The 20,023-nt window shown below is 38.2% G+C and overlaps 1 protein-coding gene across 4 annotated transcripts; it reads right to left on the reverse strand.

The window, feature by feature from the left end:
* Positions 1–1,862: 1,862 nt before the first annotated feature.
* BIRC3 (baculoviral IAP repeat containing 3) lies at positions 1,863–20,023 on the reverse strand. Of its 4 annotated transcripts, XM_055547524.1 has the most exons (10): positions 19,649–19,869; positions 18,753–18,852; positions 13,493–16,714; positions 13,285–13,384; positions 11,574–11,652; positions 9,640–9,688; positions 7,852–8,094; positions 2,973–3,227; positions 2,662–2,703; positions 1,863–2,548 (listed from the first exon to the last, which is right to left on the reverse strand). In XM_055547524.1, exons 3-10 carry the CDS (start codon positions 14,343–14,345, stop codon positions 2,355–2,357), a joined length of 1,815 nt encoding a protein of 604 aa, XP_055403499.1. In that variant the 5' UTR covers positions 14,346–16,714; positions 18,753–18,852; positions 19,649–19,869; the 3' UTR covers positions 1,863–2,354. The 4 variants fall into 4 exon arrangements, with proteins under 4 accessions (XP_055403499.1, XP_055403500.1, XP_055403497.1 ...); XM_055547525.1 differs by lacking the exons at positions 18,753–18,852; positions 19,649–19,869 and adding an exon at positions 19,922–20,023; XM_055547522.1 differs by lacking the exon at positions 18,753–18,852.

The following is a 20,023-nucleotide window of genomic DNA, read 5'->3' on the forward strand; positions in this document are numbered from 1 at the left end:
ACGACTGAAGTGACTTAGCAGCAGTGTTGCTTCTACAGTGAATCCCTTAAACAACCCATCGTTTTGCCTAGAACTTACACAGCAAACATCCACACTGTCTACTATCATGTGCAAGCCATCCAAACAAGGTAAAGATGGTTGAATAACATTGCCTATGATCACAAAGGCATTTTACAGGCTAATAGCACCAAGTAACACAAGGAAATGAAAAAAAGAATGGATGGAAGTTCAATGAGCATAATCTAAGTAAGAAACTAAGCCTGCTGCAAATTCTGAATTATAACACTTAGTATATATTGTATACTGAGGTTTAAATTATCTACTCAGTTATAAGAATTGTAAGGCCAGGTTGGGTGAGGGGTGAAGATGGAGGGAATCAAATGAATCAATGAATGTCAAGCACCTAAAAACATGCCTGATGCCTGACATGGCATCTGAAAGTGAAACTACCATTATTATTATAAACAGTGACTAACAGGGTAATAACAAAATATCTGAATAAATAATCTGGGTATGTTAGCTATACATATACTACCAAAATGAGAAATGAACAAGACTTTCACAGTGGATATGGGCAAGTTCAAATATTAAATGTAGCATGCAATAAGAACTAGATATAAACATAGCTGCTGTCAGAAGGGTATATACTATCTAAATGTTTCTCTTAAAAGGCTGAGTTGGACCATAAAGAAGGCTGAGGGCTGAACACTTGATGCTTTCGAACTGTAGTACTGGAGAAGACTCTTGAGAGTCCCTTGGACTGCAAGATCAAACCAGTCAATCCTAAAGGAAATCAATCCTGAATATTCACTGGAAGGACTGAAGCTGAGGCTGAAGCTCCAATACTTTGGCCACCTGATGCAAAGACCCGATTCACTGGAAAAGACCCTGATGCTGGGAAAGAGTGAGGGCAAGAGGAGAAGGGGGCAACAGAGGATGAGATGGTTGAATGGCATCACCAGCTCAGTGGACATGAGTTTGAGCAAGCTGCAGGAGACAGTGAAGGACAGGTCAGCCTGCGGTGCTGCAGTCCACTGGATCGCAAAGAGCTGGACACGACTGAGCAACTGAACAACACAAATCATCTAAGCAATAATCCAACTGATTCAGCCTTGCACCCCTGCAGGACACTGTGGTTACCATGTGGCTAGCCAACTAAATATTTGAACAAAGAGGCAAAATCAGTGGCATCACATGCAGCCTTCCAGCAACAGCCTGAAGAGATGGAATCTCCCCTCTTACTTGGTTCCTAAGCTTTCTCTTTATGGAACTCTAGCAGCCATTTAGAACTAGTTTAGATTACTGGCTTTTTTGCTTGTCTCTCCAGACTATTCCCAATTACAGCTTCACTTCTGGTTTTAAAGCCCTAAAAACTCTACAGGCAACAAAGGCTAGAGAATTATGAATTGGACACGCTGAGTACCAAAAAGTAATGCAAAGGAGGAAATGTTTCTGCACTGGCAGAGCGGAACAAATTGACTTACAAGCTGTTCATTCCAAACACTGCTAATCAGTGTACTTTTCAAATCCCAGAATTAATACCAAAGTGGTGAGAATAAAACTAGGGGCCTTTCCTGATAGGCAGGACAGGCATGAGACTTCCTGAATAAATCAACAGACAAATGAATAAACAAATTTAATGGGAGGATATTTGATTTTGACTCAGACATCCTATAAAATCCTATAGATTAAAGCCAGCTGTGGTTGACCACTGTGCTCTACAAGTATAAATGAAGAAGCATCTTACAGAAAGGGATCTAAAGCAGAGTTCAACATTCAAAAAGTCTTAGGGAGGTACGGAAGGAGCGTGGGAGTCAGTACACTATCTGATATCATAGAAATGAAGGTATCAAGAACAACAGTAATTTTGATTGCTTTATTAAAATGTTCCTCATAGAATTCTTTACAAAAACATTATGTCCTAAAAAAGTCATTCAACAAATATCAAGACCTTCTATGTATAGGACACTGATGGAAAAAGCAAAGGAATCTGTGTTCCTGATCCTTAATACAACTCAAAAATACGCAAAATTCGGAAAGGTCAGTTCAAAAGCTTAAATTTTCCATCACTTACAATTTCAATAATGCTGAAATTTTAATTTAGTATTGTGCTTATAGTGCTATCCCTATATTTTGTTCATAAGAACAAAAGTCCATCATTCCCTGCTATATAAAATATTTATGTTCATATTTTAGAGATATATTTATATAAATATATTTATATAAAACAAAATCTTCTGAGTTGCAGATAAATAAAAAAATCTTAAAGAAACCAAAACACTATCAAAGTTAAAATTATCATACATTTCATCCATTAATTCTAGTATAAGTTTAGACAGAGTTTTAGATCTTCTTCACGAAAGAAATGTACGAACTGTACCCTTGATTGTACCTCTACAAATAGGGCATTTTCTTAGAGAAGGGGCACAGTCTTTGCAAACTACTAGATGACCGCAAGGAATAAACACTATGGACACTTCTTTGTCCATACACACTTTACATGTTCTTTCTTCTTGTAGTCTCCTCAATTGTTCTTCCATTGGTAAATCTAAGAAGAGAGAAAAAATGTTAATAAAAGGCAATTTGCTGCTTCTCCTCCAATGAAAAGCCAAGAAAATAAAAAACAATGTTTTCTTCTGGTTTAAATTATTAATATTTTACCTGAAACATTTTCTGTAGGAATGTATTTTATGTCTTGTTGCACTAAGGGAGCAAAAGCAAAAGCATTACTATTACAAATAAGGTTAACAATATTTAGTCACAGAATATATATTTTTAAACTAACAGTTTGGACTCTGCCCAAACACTATAAATAATTTTCAAAATGTCAAGGCAACAAAAGCCTTCTATCTTTTTGTACAAGTACTAGTTTACAAATTAGGTTGAATTATTTTCAGTAATCACAAATTATTAATATAAGCATATTTTTCAATTGACCTAGAAAGTTTCAAAAGTAATTTTTCAGCACTCACCAAATAAACGCTTGTATAACATGGGATCAATTTCTTGTAGAGAGTTTTTGAATATGGTGGCTGCAAAATTTCCTTTCACTAAAATAGTATCAATCAGTTCTCTTGCTTGTAAAGATGTTTGTGTTTTCTGTTTAATAACATCATGCTCTTGTTCACTAATCACCCTGGCAGTTAGGAGACTATCCAGAATTGGAAGCACACAAGTCAGATGTTGAAAAAGTGCCATTCTATTCTTCCGGATTAATGACAGGTCATCTTTATAGAAAAGAACACAAACATAATCACATTCAAACTCTGTCTGCAAACTTCCTTCCACATACACACATATAACTGAATGAAAACAACCATAATTCAGTATCAGTTAGCACTGAAGTTGATTGCTAGCTTGGCAGTGCCAAAGCAGAAAATAACTCTATTTATAATAAGAACTAATGCTGAGCACTGTGGTAGGCACTTCACATGTATTAACTCATTTCATCTTTACAACAGCCCAGCTCAGTCAGTAAAGAATCTGCCTGCAGTGCAGGAGACCCTGGTTTGATTCCTGGGTTGGGAAGATCTGCTGGAGAAGGGACAGGCTACCCACTCCAGTATTCCTGGGCTTCCCTTGTGGCTCAGCTAGTAAAGAATCTGCTTGCAATGTGGGAGACCTGTATTCGATCCCTGGGTTGGGAAGATCCCCTGGAGAAGGGAAAGGCTACCCACTCCAGTATTCTGGCCTGGAGAATTCCATGGACTGTATAGTCCATGGAGTTGCAAAGAGTCGGACAGGACTCAGTGACTTTCACTTTCACTAGTGTCCTTATTTAGTAGATAAGAAAACAGAGGCACAATGAGGTAAGTAAATTGCTAAAGTACATAAAACTAGCAAAAGTCAAACTGAGGCAATTTGGTGTCATAATCTCTGCTTTCAACAATTCTGCAATACTGCTAATCCTTTAACCAAATAAACCTTAGAGCCAAATGAAATTGAAATTTCAATCCAATCTAGTCCAAGTGGGAAAGGCAAAATCAAGAGAATTAAAAATGACACATTTTTTCTTAAATTATCACCCATAAAACTTCTTTAAAATTCCATTTAATTATTATTTCCCCAAATTATACATGGTATCACCATTAGCTCAATATTTTATAACAATGGGGAAAAGGCACTAACGACATTTTGAAAAAGAAATCCTACTTGTCACACCTTCCTGTGCTATAGGATCACTATATTCTCCTTAAAAATCTAGATTTTGTATCTACTAGTAAAATATTTTATATTTGAAACTCTGCAATTGCATTATCTTTATGGAATATGACTTATGAATCTAGGTTTGTTAATTAACTATCATATAGTTTTACCATGATCCATTAAGCTTTACTATAAAATAAAAAGGGAAGTTGAGTTGTCTAAAGAAAGATTATTTGAGTGGAGATGATTGATATATTTTAGAAACTCTGACTCTATCAAATAGGACACGTAAATAAAACCATTTAACAAGGAACACCGTTTAACTAGTGCCTATTCAGATGGTCCAGGCTCAAGATACACATTTCAAAGAGGATTGAAGCTCTGAAAATAAAAGAGAAAACGAACAGAACAGTGTCTGGGTAAAAAGTCAATGTTTCACACATACCTGCTGAACAAATGAACGATCAGGGTTCGGCAATTTAAAGAGCAGTTGGAACAAAGAAATTTGAAGTAGATTACAGCAGAGGGATGGAAGAATCAGAATTTACCATATTGTTAAGTAATTTATTATAAAGAAGTAGTGATATATTAGAAAATTAAAGTATAATTTTATATTGAAGTATATTCATTTTAAAGTTTTTTATTTTTCTAATTACATTTTACTTAAACTAATAAGTTCTCTGAAATTCTTAAGATTTCTAAAATTAGACTGCTACTGACTGAGGAAAATAGTCTCACTTCAAAGTCATAGGCTATATTATAGCTTATAAGAAAGTAAAGACTTGAATACACCTTTGAAACATACTATTCTTTTATTCTGGAAAAAAATATCCTAAGTTGCCTCTTTAAGTGCACATTTGTAAAGAAATCACCCACCTACCATTCTCAGAAACTAGAAATTAATTAGTAACACAAACGTAAGAATTTTCATTGTCATTCAAAAAATATTTCTTGGGCACAGACTGTGCAGACACATGAAAGTTATCTTATACCGTTTGTTGACTTGGAGTTATCTCTGGAAACTATTGATTTTTTTTTTTAAGAAAAATAAGTATTTTATAGCTGGATGGCTTTAGACTTCAAAGAGTTTTTAAACAGTTGTGGAGATGAGTGTTCTCTTCTTTGAGCAGTTGTTCACTGACAACCAGTGCTAAGACTGTGAGAACTACAGGAAGGACATGCAGTCTTATCTTCCCTTTAAAATGAAAAAGAACTTGGCAAGGCTGGGCAAACTTGGACTATATGCTGTACTGGTGACGTGTACAACTGAATAAGTAAGTCACACTTTGGTAAATAGAGGATGCTGTATCATCATGATCTGATATGTCAGTCTGGGTTGGCCAAGGGTAGATTTATCCAGGAATGGAGTGGACAATCTCACAGTCAACTATCCTGGGAAGAAAGAGGTCTCAGATGGCCATGGACAAGGGAAGGGGTGCAAACCTTTCTCATTCTGGGCTTTGTGGCTATTTGGGGGCCTCCTGAGAAATCTGTACACAGGTCAAGAAGCAACAGTTAGAACTGGACATGGAACAACAGATTGGATCCAAACTGGGAAAGGAGTACGTCAAGGCTGTATATTGTCACCCTGTTTATTTAACTTATATGCAGAGTACATCATGAGAAATGCTGGACTGGATGAAGCACAAGCTGGAATCAAGATTGCTGGGAGAAATATCAATAACCTCAGATATGCAGATGACACCACCCTTATGGCAGAAAGTGAAGAACTAAAGAGCCTCTGGATGAAAGTGAAAGGAGAATGAAAAAGGTGGCTTAAAACTCAACATTCAGAAAACTAAGATCATGGCATCTGGTCCCATCACTTCATGACAAATAGATGGGGAAACAATAGAAAGAGTGACAGACTTTATTTTGGCGGGCTCCAAAATCACTGCAGATGGTGATTGCAGCCATGAAATTAAAAGATGCTTGCTCCTTGGAAGAAAAGCTATGACCAACCTAGCTAGCATATTAAAAAGCTGACATTACTGTGCCAACAAAGGTCCGTCTAGTCAAACCTATGGTTTTTCCAGTCGTCATGTATGGATGTGAGAGTTGGGACTATAAAGAAAGCTGAGCGCCGAAGAACTGATGCTTTTGAACTGTGGTGTTGGAGAAGACTCTTGAGAGTCCCTTGGACAGCAGGCAGATCCAACGAGTCCATCCTAAAGGAAATCAGTCCTGAATATTCATTGGAAGGACTGATGCTGAAGCTGAAACTCCAATCCTTTGGCCACCTGATGAGAAGAACTGACTCATTTGAAAGGACCCTGATGCTGGGAAAGATTGAAGGTGGGAGAAGAAGGGGACAACAGAGGATGAGATGGGTGGATGGCATCACTGACTCAATGGAATTGAGTTTGAGTAAGCTCCGGGAGTTGGTGAAGGACAGGGAGGCCTGGCATGCTGCAGTCCATGGAGTCGCAAAGAGTCGGACATGACTAAGTGACTGAACTGAACTGAACTGAGCCTTGCTTGGGACTTTCCTAGTCATTTGTGTAAACTGGTCAGAGCTACACAGAGATCAATCAGGAGCTAGGCAGAGAGATTCATGAGGATGGGTTTAGGGGCACCAAGAGAGCACACATACAGTTATGGCTGTCAATTGCCATGTGTGATATAATGTCCTTCCGTGATCCCTAAATCTCCAATAAGAGCTTGTTAAGAGTTGTAGTCTGTTTTCAGCTGTGTTGAAAGGACTCTTGGATCTGGTCCATGCTTGAGAAAGAGTGGCCAAGGAGGGATCAACATTTCTCTTTGTCCAGGCCAAAGTGATGATGGAAGCAGAGCAACCAGATGAGAATGAACATGCTGAGAGGAGAGAGTTTTTTGAAGAGCAACAGAGCAGAGCTAACAAGACGACACGGCTAGCATGGAAGGTCACAGGCAACTTGTCTTGCGAGAACGTGAAACAGTATCCCAGCACTCTTTTAAATAACAGAAAGACACTCCAAAGGGGAACTCATATCTTGTGTGAGCAAATAGGAAACTTAATGATAATTTGTATATTCCTTTATAGTCACAGGTTGAGACACACTGTTATGCTACTATTAATAGTTGTCCCTGATCCCACCCCAATTTACAGCGAAGAGGAGTGAGCAACTAGTCCGGGATCAAAAATGTGCCATGGGCTTCCCTGGTGGTCCAGTGGTTAAGAATCCACCTTGTAATGCAGAGGACACTGGTTGAATCCCTGGTCTGGGAAGACTGAACGTGCCAAGGAGCAACTAAGCCTGTACACCACAACTACTAAGCATGCGCTCTAGAGCTTGAGAGCTGCAACTGCTGAAGCTCGAGTGCCACAGAGTCCGTGCTCCACAACTGGAGAAGGCACTGCAACAAGAAGCCACGCACCACAACTAGAGAAGCCCACGTGCAGCAAGGAAGACCCAACTGCAGCCAAAAATTTAAAAAAAAAAAAAAAAAAAAAATTTTTTTAATGTGCCATGAATAATTATATACACAATCAATTATTCAGAGTAAACACAGAAATTAAGCAAAGGCAGGAAAATTTGCTTTCACTCAATATATACAATTTCAATTTACTAATAAGCAATCAAATATAGTTTAATGTGAAGAAAGTTTTCAGAATTCAAACGTAGAAGACTGAACATAAAATCCAATTGGATTAATGAGTATATTTTCAATAACATATACAGTGGCATCCTTATGGAAATAGAGACTGTAAATAAATATGTGTACCTGATTCTTTTTCCTCAGTTGCTCTTTCTTTCTCCTCTTCCCTTATTTCATCTTCTGCATTAAGTAAATCTAATACAAGATCACTGATGGTTTTATAATTCTCTCCAGTCATTAGGATTTTACTCTGAACTGTCTGCTTTACCAGCCTTCTACTAAAGCCCATTTCCAAAGCAGCTTTAACCACAGGTGTATTCATCATGACTGAATCTTCTGAATGGTTTTCTCCAGGTCCAAAATGAATAACTATACGAAATAAGGAATTTAACACATTATGGGAGAGTTTGTATATTTTTTAAATTGTGATTTATTACAATATCCAAAATATAAGGCCCAGAAAATATGCAGGGACTATTTTTGTACTACCTTTCGTAAATTTAAAATAATGGTATACATGTTCAGTCACTAAAATAGGAACATGGAACATTGTATTCAGACACAAAATATGCATTATCTGGCATAACTATAAGTGGGAGAAAGAAATAGAATGTTGGTGCTGGTGGATCATCCCAACCAGTATTGAGATTCCTTTTTCCCCAAGTTGAATGAACAAATGAGCTTTCTAAATTAAATATGTTTTATATAATTTTGAAATAGGCCAATTGTCATCACTCATCTCTATTCCTGCAGTGGCCTTCTACAACACTGTTCCTATCTAATTTATTCTCAATATTGTAATCAGAATGCCTTTTTAAAAACATAAATCTGAATTTCCATAAATTCCATCAACAATTCCTTTGCCTTTAAGGTAACATTCAATTGTACCTTATAAGATCTTACACAGTCTGGACCCTAACCCCTTCAGCCTCACCACTGGCCACTTACTCAATTGTCTTCTAGCCCAGAAGTCACAAACTGACAGCTGCTGGTTCAAATTCCGCCTATTGTGCTGACTACTGTTAAGCCAGCCTGCTTCATTCATTCATCTCTTCACAAATCCTACTTCTATCCATACAAAAGTTTGTTCAGTTCTTCTAATTTGCCTGTTCTCCTTTGTCACTTAAGTCTTTCACGTGCTGTTCTCTCTGCTGAGAATATTCTTTTCCTCCGTTTGTTATTTGGTTAACTTTTATTCTTCTGTTTGCTTCTGTGCTAAGACAAATACTTCTTCTGGAAAGGCTTTTCTGATCCTCCAAGTCTGGACTAATGTTCCATATGTGCTCTCTGAGCCCACTTTATTTTCTGCACCATTATCCTCTCTGTATCCCTCAGACTAGCAGCTCATGAGAACAGGTGTTACATTTATTCTGTTCTTTGTTTCTCAGGACAGCAGAAGCACAACAAATATTTATTGAATTGAATTTAACACTAGATAATGAAGAAGGGCTTATTCAAATATTGGCTCTATCACCTTTTAGGTTAAGGTGATAGGTCACTTAACCTCTCTGAGCCTCCAAGTCCTTATTGAAAAAAATGGGAATATTATTTTCTACTCTCCATTTCATAGAAATAATATGTATGCAATCTTATGCCATAGTGTATCTGTTCCCACACTGGTCTGAAAACTGGATGTATGCAGTTTGTTAAATCTAGAGACAGTCAAGCACCACTTTTTAGATACTATGATTCAATTCAGTAGGGTTAAAGTGAGACTAGAAATCTATATTTTTTGGAGTTCCTCAGGCAATTATGATATGCACTGAGGTTTGAAAAATATCAAGTGTATTTGAAAATTCATTGTAAATTATAAATCATAACATAAATGTATATTATGTAATTATCAGCTTTCAATCTTAACAGTATCAAATGATTCTAATATTTAAATGTAGCAGTTATTATTAGTATACATACTTGGTGACTCTGTATTTTCATCTTCTGGATTGTCTGAAGTAGATAACAGCTACAAAAAAAATGTACATAAATTAAAATGTAAATTTCATCTTATTCATTGCAATAAAAATTAATCAAGAGACTTGTTCAATTTATTGCATACTGACTTGTTTATTGGGAACATGGTTTTTTATGTCAAAAGCAGAATTTTATTTACATTCAACAGCAATTCTGTAGGCCATAAACTAGTAAGAATTTCTTCACATGTGTGTATGTATTAACAAATAAAACGCATTTTCATTAAGGCACAAAAAGGGTTATACCTTTTCAGTGATCTACAAGACAATCATTGTTTACCTATTATCCCAAAGATCTTCCATTTTCTGGGTGTTTCTTTGGGATAAGCTGGATTGAATATTAGTTCCATTGACCGTGGCTAGGAAGTGTTTGACCCTCAAGCTATTCTATAAGTTCTTATTTGCTTTTCTGGGAAGATTAGAAAGAGCAATACAATTATCTTCCTCAAATCCTTTTAAGAAAAATTTATATAGTATAGCTCATCATCATGGTGATATAGAGTGTAACTTAAATGCTACTACCAAGTCAATTTTTTCCTCAAGTAATTCAATTTATTACAACTTTATTAGAGTAATATTCAGAAACACAACTTAAATACTATTTTTCAGAAGGTTTCTAATTTTGAATCTGCTGTTATCCAAAGAATAGCACTTGCTACTATTTATTGACTATGCCAATGCCTTTGACTGTGTGGATCACAATAAACTGTGGAAACTTCTGAAGGAGATGGGAATACCAGACCACCTGACCTGCCTCTTGAGAAACCTATATGCAGGTCAGGAAGCAACAGTTAGAACTGGACATGGAACAACAGACTGGTTCCAAATAGGAAAGGAGTACGTCAAGGCTGTATATTGTCACCCTGCTTATTTAACTTATATGCAGAGTACATCATGAGAAACGCTGGGCTGGATGAAGCACAAACTGGAATCAAGACTGCCAGGAGAAATATCAATAACCTCAGGTACTCAGATGACACCACCCTTATGGCAGAAAGTGAAGAACTAAAGGTGAAAGTGAAAGAGTAGAGTGAAAAAGTTGACTTAAAGCTCAATATTCAGAAAACTAAGATTATGGCATCCGGTGCCATCACTTCATGGCAAATAGATGGGGAAACAGAGGAAACAGTGTCAGACTTTATTTTGAGGGGTTCCAAAATCACTGCAGATGGTGATTGCAGCCATGAAATTAAAAGACGCTTACTACTTGGAAGGAAAGTTATGACCAACCTAGACAGCATATTCAAAAGCAGAGACATTACTTTGCCAACAAAGGTCCGTCTAGTCAAGGCTATGGTTTTTCCAGTGGTCATGTATGGATGTGAGAGTTGGACGGGGAAGAAAGCTGAGCACCAAAGAATTGATGCTTCTGAACTATGGTGTTGGAGAAGACTCTTGAGAGTCCCCTGGACTGCAAGGAGATCCAACCAGTCCATCCTAAAGGAGATCAGTCCTGGGTGTTCATTGGAAGGACTGATGTTGAAGCTGAAACTCCAATACTTTGGCCACCTGATGCGAAGAGCTGACCCATTTGAAAAGACCCTGATGCTGGGAAAGATTGAGGGCAGGAGGAAAAGGGGACAACAGAGGATGAGATGGTTGGATGGCATCACTGACTTAACAGACATGGGTTTGGGTAAACTCCGAGAATTGGTGATGGACTGGGAGGCCTGGCGTGCTGTGTTTCATGGGGTCACAAAGAGTTGGACACGACTGAGCGACTGAACTGAACTGAACTGAGCACTCTCTAAGATCATGCTGGGTGTTGAAAAAAAAAAAGTGTATTTTTAAAGTGATTCTTGTCTTTTCACTAAAATTTACTCTCTGTAATTATCAGAAAGTCAATTTAACAAATGATTTTAAAAAACTGTCCTTTACCTGTTCAAGTAGATGAGGGTAACTGGCTTGAACTCGACTAATGAACTCTTGTCCTTTAATTTGTATTAAGTACTCACACCTAAAATGTAAACATAATTAAATCTGGTTATTTATATTTAAACAAATTTAACTCTGGTTATTTCAATCTGGCCATTTGTAGCCTGGTAAATATTTCAAATGAACATAAGCATAATTATAACCACTTGACTATTCATTTAGCATATAGGAAGTGGTAAGAGATGCTGCAGTCAAAAGCAAGATATCATCAAGAGGAGGGCTGTAATTGGTAATCGGCCAAGGCTGAGGCAGGCAGAGGTCGTGAGGCTCTCAAGTCTACTGAGAAAAGCAAGGCTGTCTCCATTCCAAGTTCCCAGCTGCTCTCTTCAACTGTTCTCTAAGATTCCTAAAAACACTCTGAACACTAATAACAAGGAAACAAGGTAGAAAGTTCCCTAATAAATGATACTGTTCATACATAAGGTATGTAAGTATGTTTAAAAGCTGAAAATACACAAAGAGAAAGAATTAGGAAGATGAGCCCATTTTCTAGTATGTCAGACATTCACAAGTTTGGCACTTCCTAGATAGTATATATCCATTATCTAATTTAAGTACAAAATGAATTCATGACTCGATCAAAGCATAATTATCAGTTCTTTATATATTCACAAAATTACCACAATAGAAAGCTAGCAGCACATTTTAAAAACGTCTATGTTTTTTAAAGGTATTCTTTTTAATTTTTGAAATCTGAAATATTTGGGGAGTGCAAAGTTGTTACAAGGGAAGACTAGTATTAAAAACATATAATGTAAACATTTGGCAATCAACATTAACAAATATTAGAAGTGTTGACCATGAAAAATATAATTAAAGGCTACCTGATTTTAATTTAAAAAGGAGTGAAAACAAGCATGGAATAATCGAAAGACATGACAGCAAAATGCTATGCAGTGACCAAAACAGATGAAATGGATCTATAATTACCCTGATGACTCTGTTTCATATTGCAATCAGCCTGGTACTTCTGATCTCTTTCATCCATCTCTTTTTTTCTTTTTATCCAAAGCACTTATTATATTCCAACATGCTATATAACTTATTTATTAAGCTTGTATTAATTGTTTGATCGCTCCTGCTATAAGTTTAGCATATGAGACCAGGAGTTTTGATTTTGATTTTGTTTTGATTTTGTTCAACCAAGTATATTAAATATCTACAACAGTACCTGGTAATAGGTAATTACCTACTGAGTGTTGAATAAATGGAAATATGTTCAAGACATAATGTTGACTGAAAAGTTTCAAAATAGTACATGTATCTAATTTATATAAAATTTTATACATTTGAGATATTTTTTGGAGGGATGTTCATGAAAATGGTAACTGTGGTCATATTTAGGTGGTGAGATTTCTTGACATTTAAATTTTTTCTCTCTGTACTTTCCTATAATGTGTGACTTGAGTTTATAATGAGCATGTTATTTTAATATATACATATTTATATTAATTACACACACAAAGAAATCCTGAACTATTTATCTTAAATTTCCACCAAAATTTTTTAAGCAGTTATTTTTCTAAGTAAGCCTCCCTAAATTTATTCACAAATGTATTTTTGAAACAAAGGCAGACTAAAGTAACAGTTGATTAAGTTACACACATAAAACTCATCTTACACACATGTGCATAGAAAATCTCAAAATAATTACCGTGGAAACCACTTGGCATGCTCCACCCATGGATCATCTCCAGATTCCCAACACCTCAGTCCACCATCACAGCAAAAGCATTTCACATCATCACTGTGACCTAAAATTAATTTTGGACCAAAACTTATGAATCCATATAATTCTACCACTAAAATGTATAAGATAAACATGTGGAATATTTTTTTTATTATCAGATTAAGCTTCTTACCCACATAATAAAAACCTGCGCTTGCAAGCTGCTCAGGATGAACTGGAACACTAGAGGGCCAGCTGCAGAACGTTTTAATGCGGGCTGCATATGTCTGCATGCTCAGATTAGAAGCAGTGTACCTTGAAGTGCCTTGGAGCTGATTTCCTAAAAACGGACAGTTGGGGAAATGTCTCAGGTGTTCTGACATAGCATCATCCTTCGGTTCCCAATTGCTCAATGTTCCACCACAGGCAAAGCAAGCCACTCTATCTCCAGGTCCTATGTAGTAAAAGCCTGCTTTTGCCAGGTCTGTTGGTGACAGAAAAGTCAACGGCCACATTTGGAAGGTAAGTAATCTGGCTTTTTCAGTGTTCATTGCACAAGGGTAGGAACTTATCCTCAAGGCAGAAAAATCCTGATTTGGTCCAGAGTTTAAAAGATTTGATGGAAAGCTTGAATAAGAGCCACTGAAGTAGCCACTGTTTTCCATGCTGGGAAGTAGTGAATGCGTGGAATTCGTTAATGAAGAATGAAAAGTAGGCTGAGAAGAGGCTCCTGAAACGTTAATTGAATTTAGATTCTGAACAAAGCTACAGCTAGGATACAACTTTTTATGCTTCTCAATGGGATTGTCTCCTTGTTTCCAGTTATCCAGCATCAGTCCACAACAGAAGCATTTGACTTTGTCATTCACACCAGTGTAATAAAAACCAGCACGAGCAAGACTCCTTTCTGAGACAGGTACACCGGCGGGGAAAGTTGAGTATGTTGACATTCGGTACAGCTCACATGAAAAGTCATACTTCAGTTCAAACATGTTGGCACTCTTCATCAAATTTGATAAGAATACACTATTTTCTACTATATTCATAATGAAATGGATGGGGAGGAAAAGGGACTAGTCTTTCTCTGGGGAGGTAGTTTTGTGCATGGCTTTTGATTTTTATTAATTTTAGTACTAGGTTGAACACTTAGAACAGGAAATCTTTCATTCTTTTTTCTTCTATGCATTTAGGATTACAGCATGGCAAGATTCTAAATCCTATACTGATACATTTTAAGGGACAATTATGTACAACTTGTACCTCTGCATACTCTTGATATATACAATGTAAACATGATGCTACACAGTACCTTGTGATGAAAATTAAAACCCTCATAAAAATGTAGAATGCGTTAGGTCATCAAGACGCCATTTTGTGTCAGGTGTCTCCACAGGTAGGTCACCCTCTCCACTAATATGCTTCATTGACATTCGGTCAGCCTGAAGATAAAATGTCTCACATAGTTTGTTTTGGCAGAAAGCTATCCTGCATAAGTGTCTCATATACACAAGAATATTCAAACTATACTTATTCTGGTTTTTTTAAATTGTGAAATTTTGGAGCCAGGGAAAAGAAAGTGTAAAACCTCAAAAGGAGAAAAGAATGGATTATTATATTTCACTGATTCTAAGGCACATGTTTCAATATCTCTGTTATGGAGAGGTATCTTACAATCAATGGCATATCACATTTTAATTAACAGGATTTTTATTTCTAGGAGGTACATAAAATAATGGCGTGCTTTACAAATGATGACATCTTAGATTCAGTGAAATATAGTATATCCTAAATCTTGCTCAAATTAATTAATTTTTCTTCCTACAACCATTTTAATGGGGAGAAAAAAAAATCCAAAATTTTCTTCCAGATGAAGAACTTAAGTAGTAACAGAATTGGCTCACAGATCTTAAGACCTGGTTTCAAGATTTATTAAATAATAATTACTTCCATAGATAGGTACCTGACTGCTGAGTCATAGTGATGCCTCTAGATTTTAGCAAATTAAACATTCCATTTCAAATAAACTATCAGAGATGAGTATATTTGCTCATTTGATCTTTTAGGCTCAGCTCCATGCTGTTGAAAGCCAACATCAAATCTCCTGATAGTGAATTTATTTTTAAAAACAGTCAAAAGTCAGAGTGCTGAGTCTCCAAGCTAAGATGGATAATAAATTTTAAACAAACGAACAAAAAACAGATGGATTAAAAAAATTTGGTTTTGGTCAGAAACTATTTCACAGATAGTATACCTTGAACCAGAATTTATCTTGACAAAACATAATAAATTTACTTTGTCCCAATCCACTTCTTTTGAACAACAGAGACCTCAAAATCCAGAATTTCTCAATTAAAACTATCTACCAGTAGGCAGGTCTACATCAATAGTATCAGTAATGACCAATGAACAAGTCATCATGGTTCTTCCAGAAGTGATTTGCAAGCATGTTTCCTGAGTCTCATATATATTGAGGCTTTTTACTGCAGACTTCAATGCTTTCTTTCCAGGTGGCATCAGAAATAGCAGTGATAATTTCCCTCAAAGGTGAATTATTCTGTTTAACTTCAGTATTCCTTTTATTAGTCAATAATTTTATACACTGTTATAAAATGTGTAATATTATTTGTGTTATTTTAAAATATAAAACTCCTGGTGTTATTACTGTCTCTGTGTGGTGTTACGACTATCTCTGTGTTTCTTTCTGAAGTTTGTTCATTTACCAAAAAGTAACCATCCACCCATCATTCTCATTCTAATTATTCTCAGAGAAAACAACCCATTTGAACAAACTACATTTTTGACTTTCAAAATATCAATAGGCTTAGAAATGGTTAATTTCTTTACCAATCATCACGTTTATCTTTCATACTTACTCTTATTTTGTTGTACCTATCAAAAAGTTTTGGTTTTGACATTTCTTTGTCACTACAGAAATCTTTTAACATGCCAAAGGTTTTATATGCATATTTCTCTAACTTAGCAGAAGGCTGAATATTAATTATTTGTTCTAGATAACTGTCATTCATTTTTAAATCTTTACCAAATACAGGTACAATTTTTTTCTATTCTACACAGCAGCCAGTAGGAAACTGCCTGGCCAACTCTGAAAAAAAGTACTTCAACAATATGTCTTGACTACAATCATTTCTTTATATCCACAAGTCAAATTCAGAATCAAACCTATTATTACTGTGTAATCATACCTCTTATAACTAGATCATATTTTTTAAATTAACATTCTTTGGATACAAAAAACTCCAGTTATCTACTTTGTTTATTCATGCACAAAACTACCTCCCTCAGATCAGACTAAGTCCCTTTTAAGAGTTTTAGGCCTCCATTTTCAGATGTTTTGCTTTATAGAAAAAACTGGAAAAAAATCTAGAAGTAGAACAGTTCCTCTCTTTTGTAAAACCTGTTTAAAAAAAAAAAAAGACAGTTTTAAAAGTCAAATAATTCATAGATGTTACACCATGATCACTTTGTAAACATTTTTTCCAAAGCAGAGCACTAGTATTTACTGAATGTCTACCATAAACAAGTTGGTGTACTAGCCACTGTAGAGGCCAAAAAATCCCAGACGAAAACCAGAGGCCTCAGATTGGTGGCCAGCAGAGGTATTATGTTTGGCTTGCACAGAATTAGACTCCAGCATTTCACTAATTTTTTAAACTTTTTACTTTGAAATTAACTTATAAAGAGAGAAAATTCATAAACATAAGAATTTTCACATATCCTATATTCAACTTCCTCCAAATTAGCATCTTATATAACCATAGTATAACTACAGAAAGCAGGAAATTAACACTGAAACAGTGCTATTAATTCATCTGTATGCCTCATTTGAATTCCACCAGCCTTCCAAGTAAGATTTTTCCTGGAAAAATATCACTGTATTTTTGAATGTTTTAGTTAATTACCAACACTTTTTGTAAGTAAGAGATTTCCAGACTTGCCCAGTGGTCAAGACTCCACACTTTCACTAAATGGGACAAGGGAATTAAGATCCTGCATGTTAAGTGGAGGGGCCAAAAAAAAAAGTAAGAGATTTCCCATGACATTCTAGATCCCAATGCTCTCATAAAAATATCAAAAGATGTCACTATGCCAGGAATATATTTCTGGATGGCAACAATAAGCTAGTGCTAAGCCATGGCTGCACCCTTTTGGGAGGGTACATGCTCTCCCATTTGGCACTCTGATACAGAGATTCTCTTCCTTTATAGTTTAGTACAAATAATGAGTATAGTTTCCTGTGCCATACAGGAGGTCCTTGTTGATTTTATATATAGAGAGAGAGTAGTGTGTATATGTCAACCCCGCTGCTGCTGCTGCTAAATCGCTTCAGTTGTGTCCGACTCTGTGCAACCCCATAGACAGCAGGCCACCAGGCTCCTCCGTCCCTGGGCTTCTCCAGCCAAGAACACTGGAGTGGGTTGCCATTTCCTTCTCCAGTGCATAAAAGTGAAAAGTGAAAGTGAAGTCGCTCAGTCGTGTCCGACTCCTAGTGACCCATGGACTGCAGCCTACCAGGCTCCTCTATCCATGGGATTTTCCAGGCAGAAGTACTGGAGTGGGTTGCCATTGCCTTCTCTGATCTTCCTAATTTCTCCCTCCCCCTTCTTCCTTTTTGGTAGCGGTAAGTTTGTTTTCTATGCCTGGGGAAAACCACTCTCAATATGAGTAACACCAATGGCTTCTTTCCCAAAACCAGTGGAATTTTTCACACCTGCCACTGGGGCCCACTTCCTCCAACAAATGTTCTAGTTCCTTGGCTTCTCTCTCGGAATTCCTCTTTCCTTTCTAGTGGTTACTTCTCAGATTGGCTCATCCCCAATCACGCCTCTTCTCACTCTTCACTTCTAGTGGGCAACCTCCTTGATGCCAGGGATACTGGATATGTCTTCCTCTTGGCACTTAGCACATCCAAGTCTCTGATACTGTAGGTTAAGTGTGCCTTTTGTCTCTAGCTCAGTCTGTAAAGAATCAGCTTGCAATGCAGAGACCCGGGTTCCATTCCCGGCTCGGGAAGATCCCCTGGAGAAAGAAATGGCAACCCACTCCAGTATTCTTGCCTGGAGAATCCCATGGATAGAAGACCCTGGCAGGTTACAGTCCATGGGGTTGCAAGAGTCGGACACCACTTAGCAACTAAATCATCAGCCCCTAGTCTGCGGTCTCCTTCACGGCAGAACTGTGCAGCAGCTCTGTATTAATCCTCCTAGCCCCACAGCCATCCCGTCTGGCAAACAATGAAGACAGTAAGAGTTTCTGTTGAGAAGTCAATGTCAGCAAACTTGACTGAGCCCCTCAAGGACCACAGCACCCTCATCTGCATGGTATTAAGGACATCAATTTTACATTAATGACTACAAAGTCTGCTAGGTGATGGTTTAGTACAGGCTTTGGAGTCAGACATCTTGGGTTTCCAATACTCATCAGTGTCCTCGTACCAGAGGTGTGACCTTGGGCAAGTAAGTCTCCCTGAGCCCAGAGTTTTCTCATTGTCAGTGGAGATAAATATGGCAACTGCTTCGTAGGACTGTGAAAAACCTGAAAGACACATGTGAAGTCTTTTGAGAGAGTCTTTGAGTACACTAGGTTTTAGAAACACCTAATGTTAGCAAAAAATAATGACAAAGAATATTACTGTTAGTTTAGCATCAGGTACAGAGAAGGCAATGGCACCCCACTCCAGTATTCTTGCCTGGAAACTCCCACGTACGCAGGAGCCTGGTAGGCTGCAGTCCATGGGGTCGCTAAGAGTCGGACAAGACTGAGCGACTTCACTTTCACTTTTCACTTTCACGCATTGGAGAAGGAAATGGCAACCCACTCCAGTGTTTTTGTCTGGAGAATCTCAGGGACGGGGGAGCCCGGTGGGCTGATGTCTATGGGGTCGCACAGAGTCGGACACGACTGAAGCGACGCAGCAGCAGCATCAGGTAAATATCTCCAGCACTGTAATAACTAGATTAAGAGCACTACAGGATTTCCAGGCCGATTATCAGGAAAACACCAAAAATCTGCTCTTTCCGCCACCACTTGGGAACACTCCTCCGTCTGTTCATTAAAGAAAGGCTCTACTAAGTCCTTACTATGGCCAGGCCATCTGGCACCGGCTGAGGCCAGTGATACCTCTTGGGCTTAGTCGCTCAGTCCAGTCGGCTCTGTGCGACCCCCATGGGCTGTGGCCAGCCAGGCTCCTCTGTCCAGGGGATTCTCCAGGCGAGAGCTCGGGAGTGGGTCGCCATGTCCTGCAGTGATACCTTTCGGCCATCCATTAAACCAACTGTCAAACACCCCCCTTCCACTGACTCACGGCAAAAGGAAAACAGGAACTGCACACCTGGCAGGAAGGAGGAAGGAAAGCGAGTGTCGGCGAAGCAGGGCCGGAGCCGGCGGCCCCCAGAGCTGGAGGGCAAGTCTGGGCGGCGGAGGCGGCGGCGCGGACCGGCCTGAAGAGACCGGCCACAGGAGCGCAGCCGCGCCAGTCAGGGCCGCCCGGGCTCTCACTCTGTTCCCGCGCCTGCTCGCGAGACCCGGGAAGAGCAGCAAATGAGGCCCCTCCCGAGCGGCGTCCCTGGGGGGCGCGCGCACGGGCGCGCGCACGCTCACTCACCGCAGTTCTGGTCGCCCGACTGCCGCCCCGCGCCGGTGCGCGCCAGAGGGGATGTGCCGGCCGAGACCTGGCGGGCGCCACCCGTTGCCCCCGCCGTTCGGG

This window comes from Bubalus kerabau, chromosome 15, assembly GCF_029407905.1.
Source record: "Bubalus kerabau isolate K-KA32 ecotype Philippines breed swamp buffalo chromosome 15, PCC_UOA_SB_1v2, whole genome shotgun sequence".
Classification (NCBI taxonomy): Eukaryota; Metazoa; Chordata; class Mammalia; order Artiodactyla; family Bovidae; genus Bubalus; species Bubalus kerabau.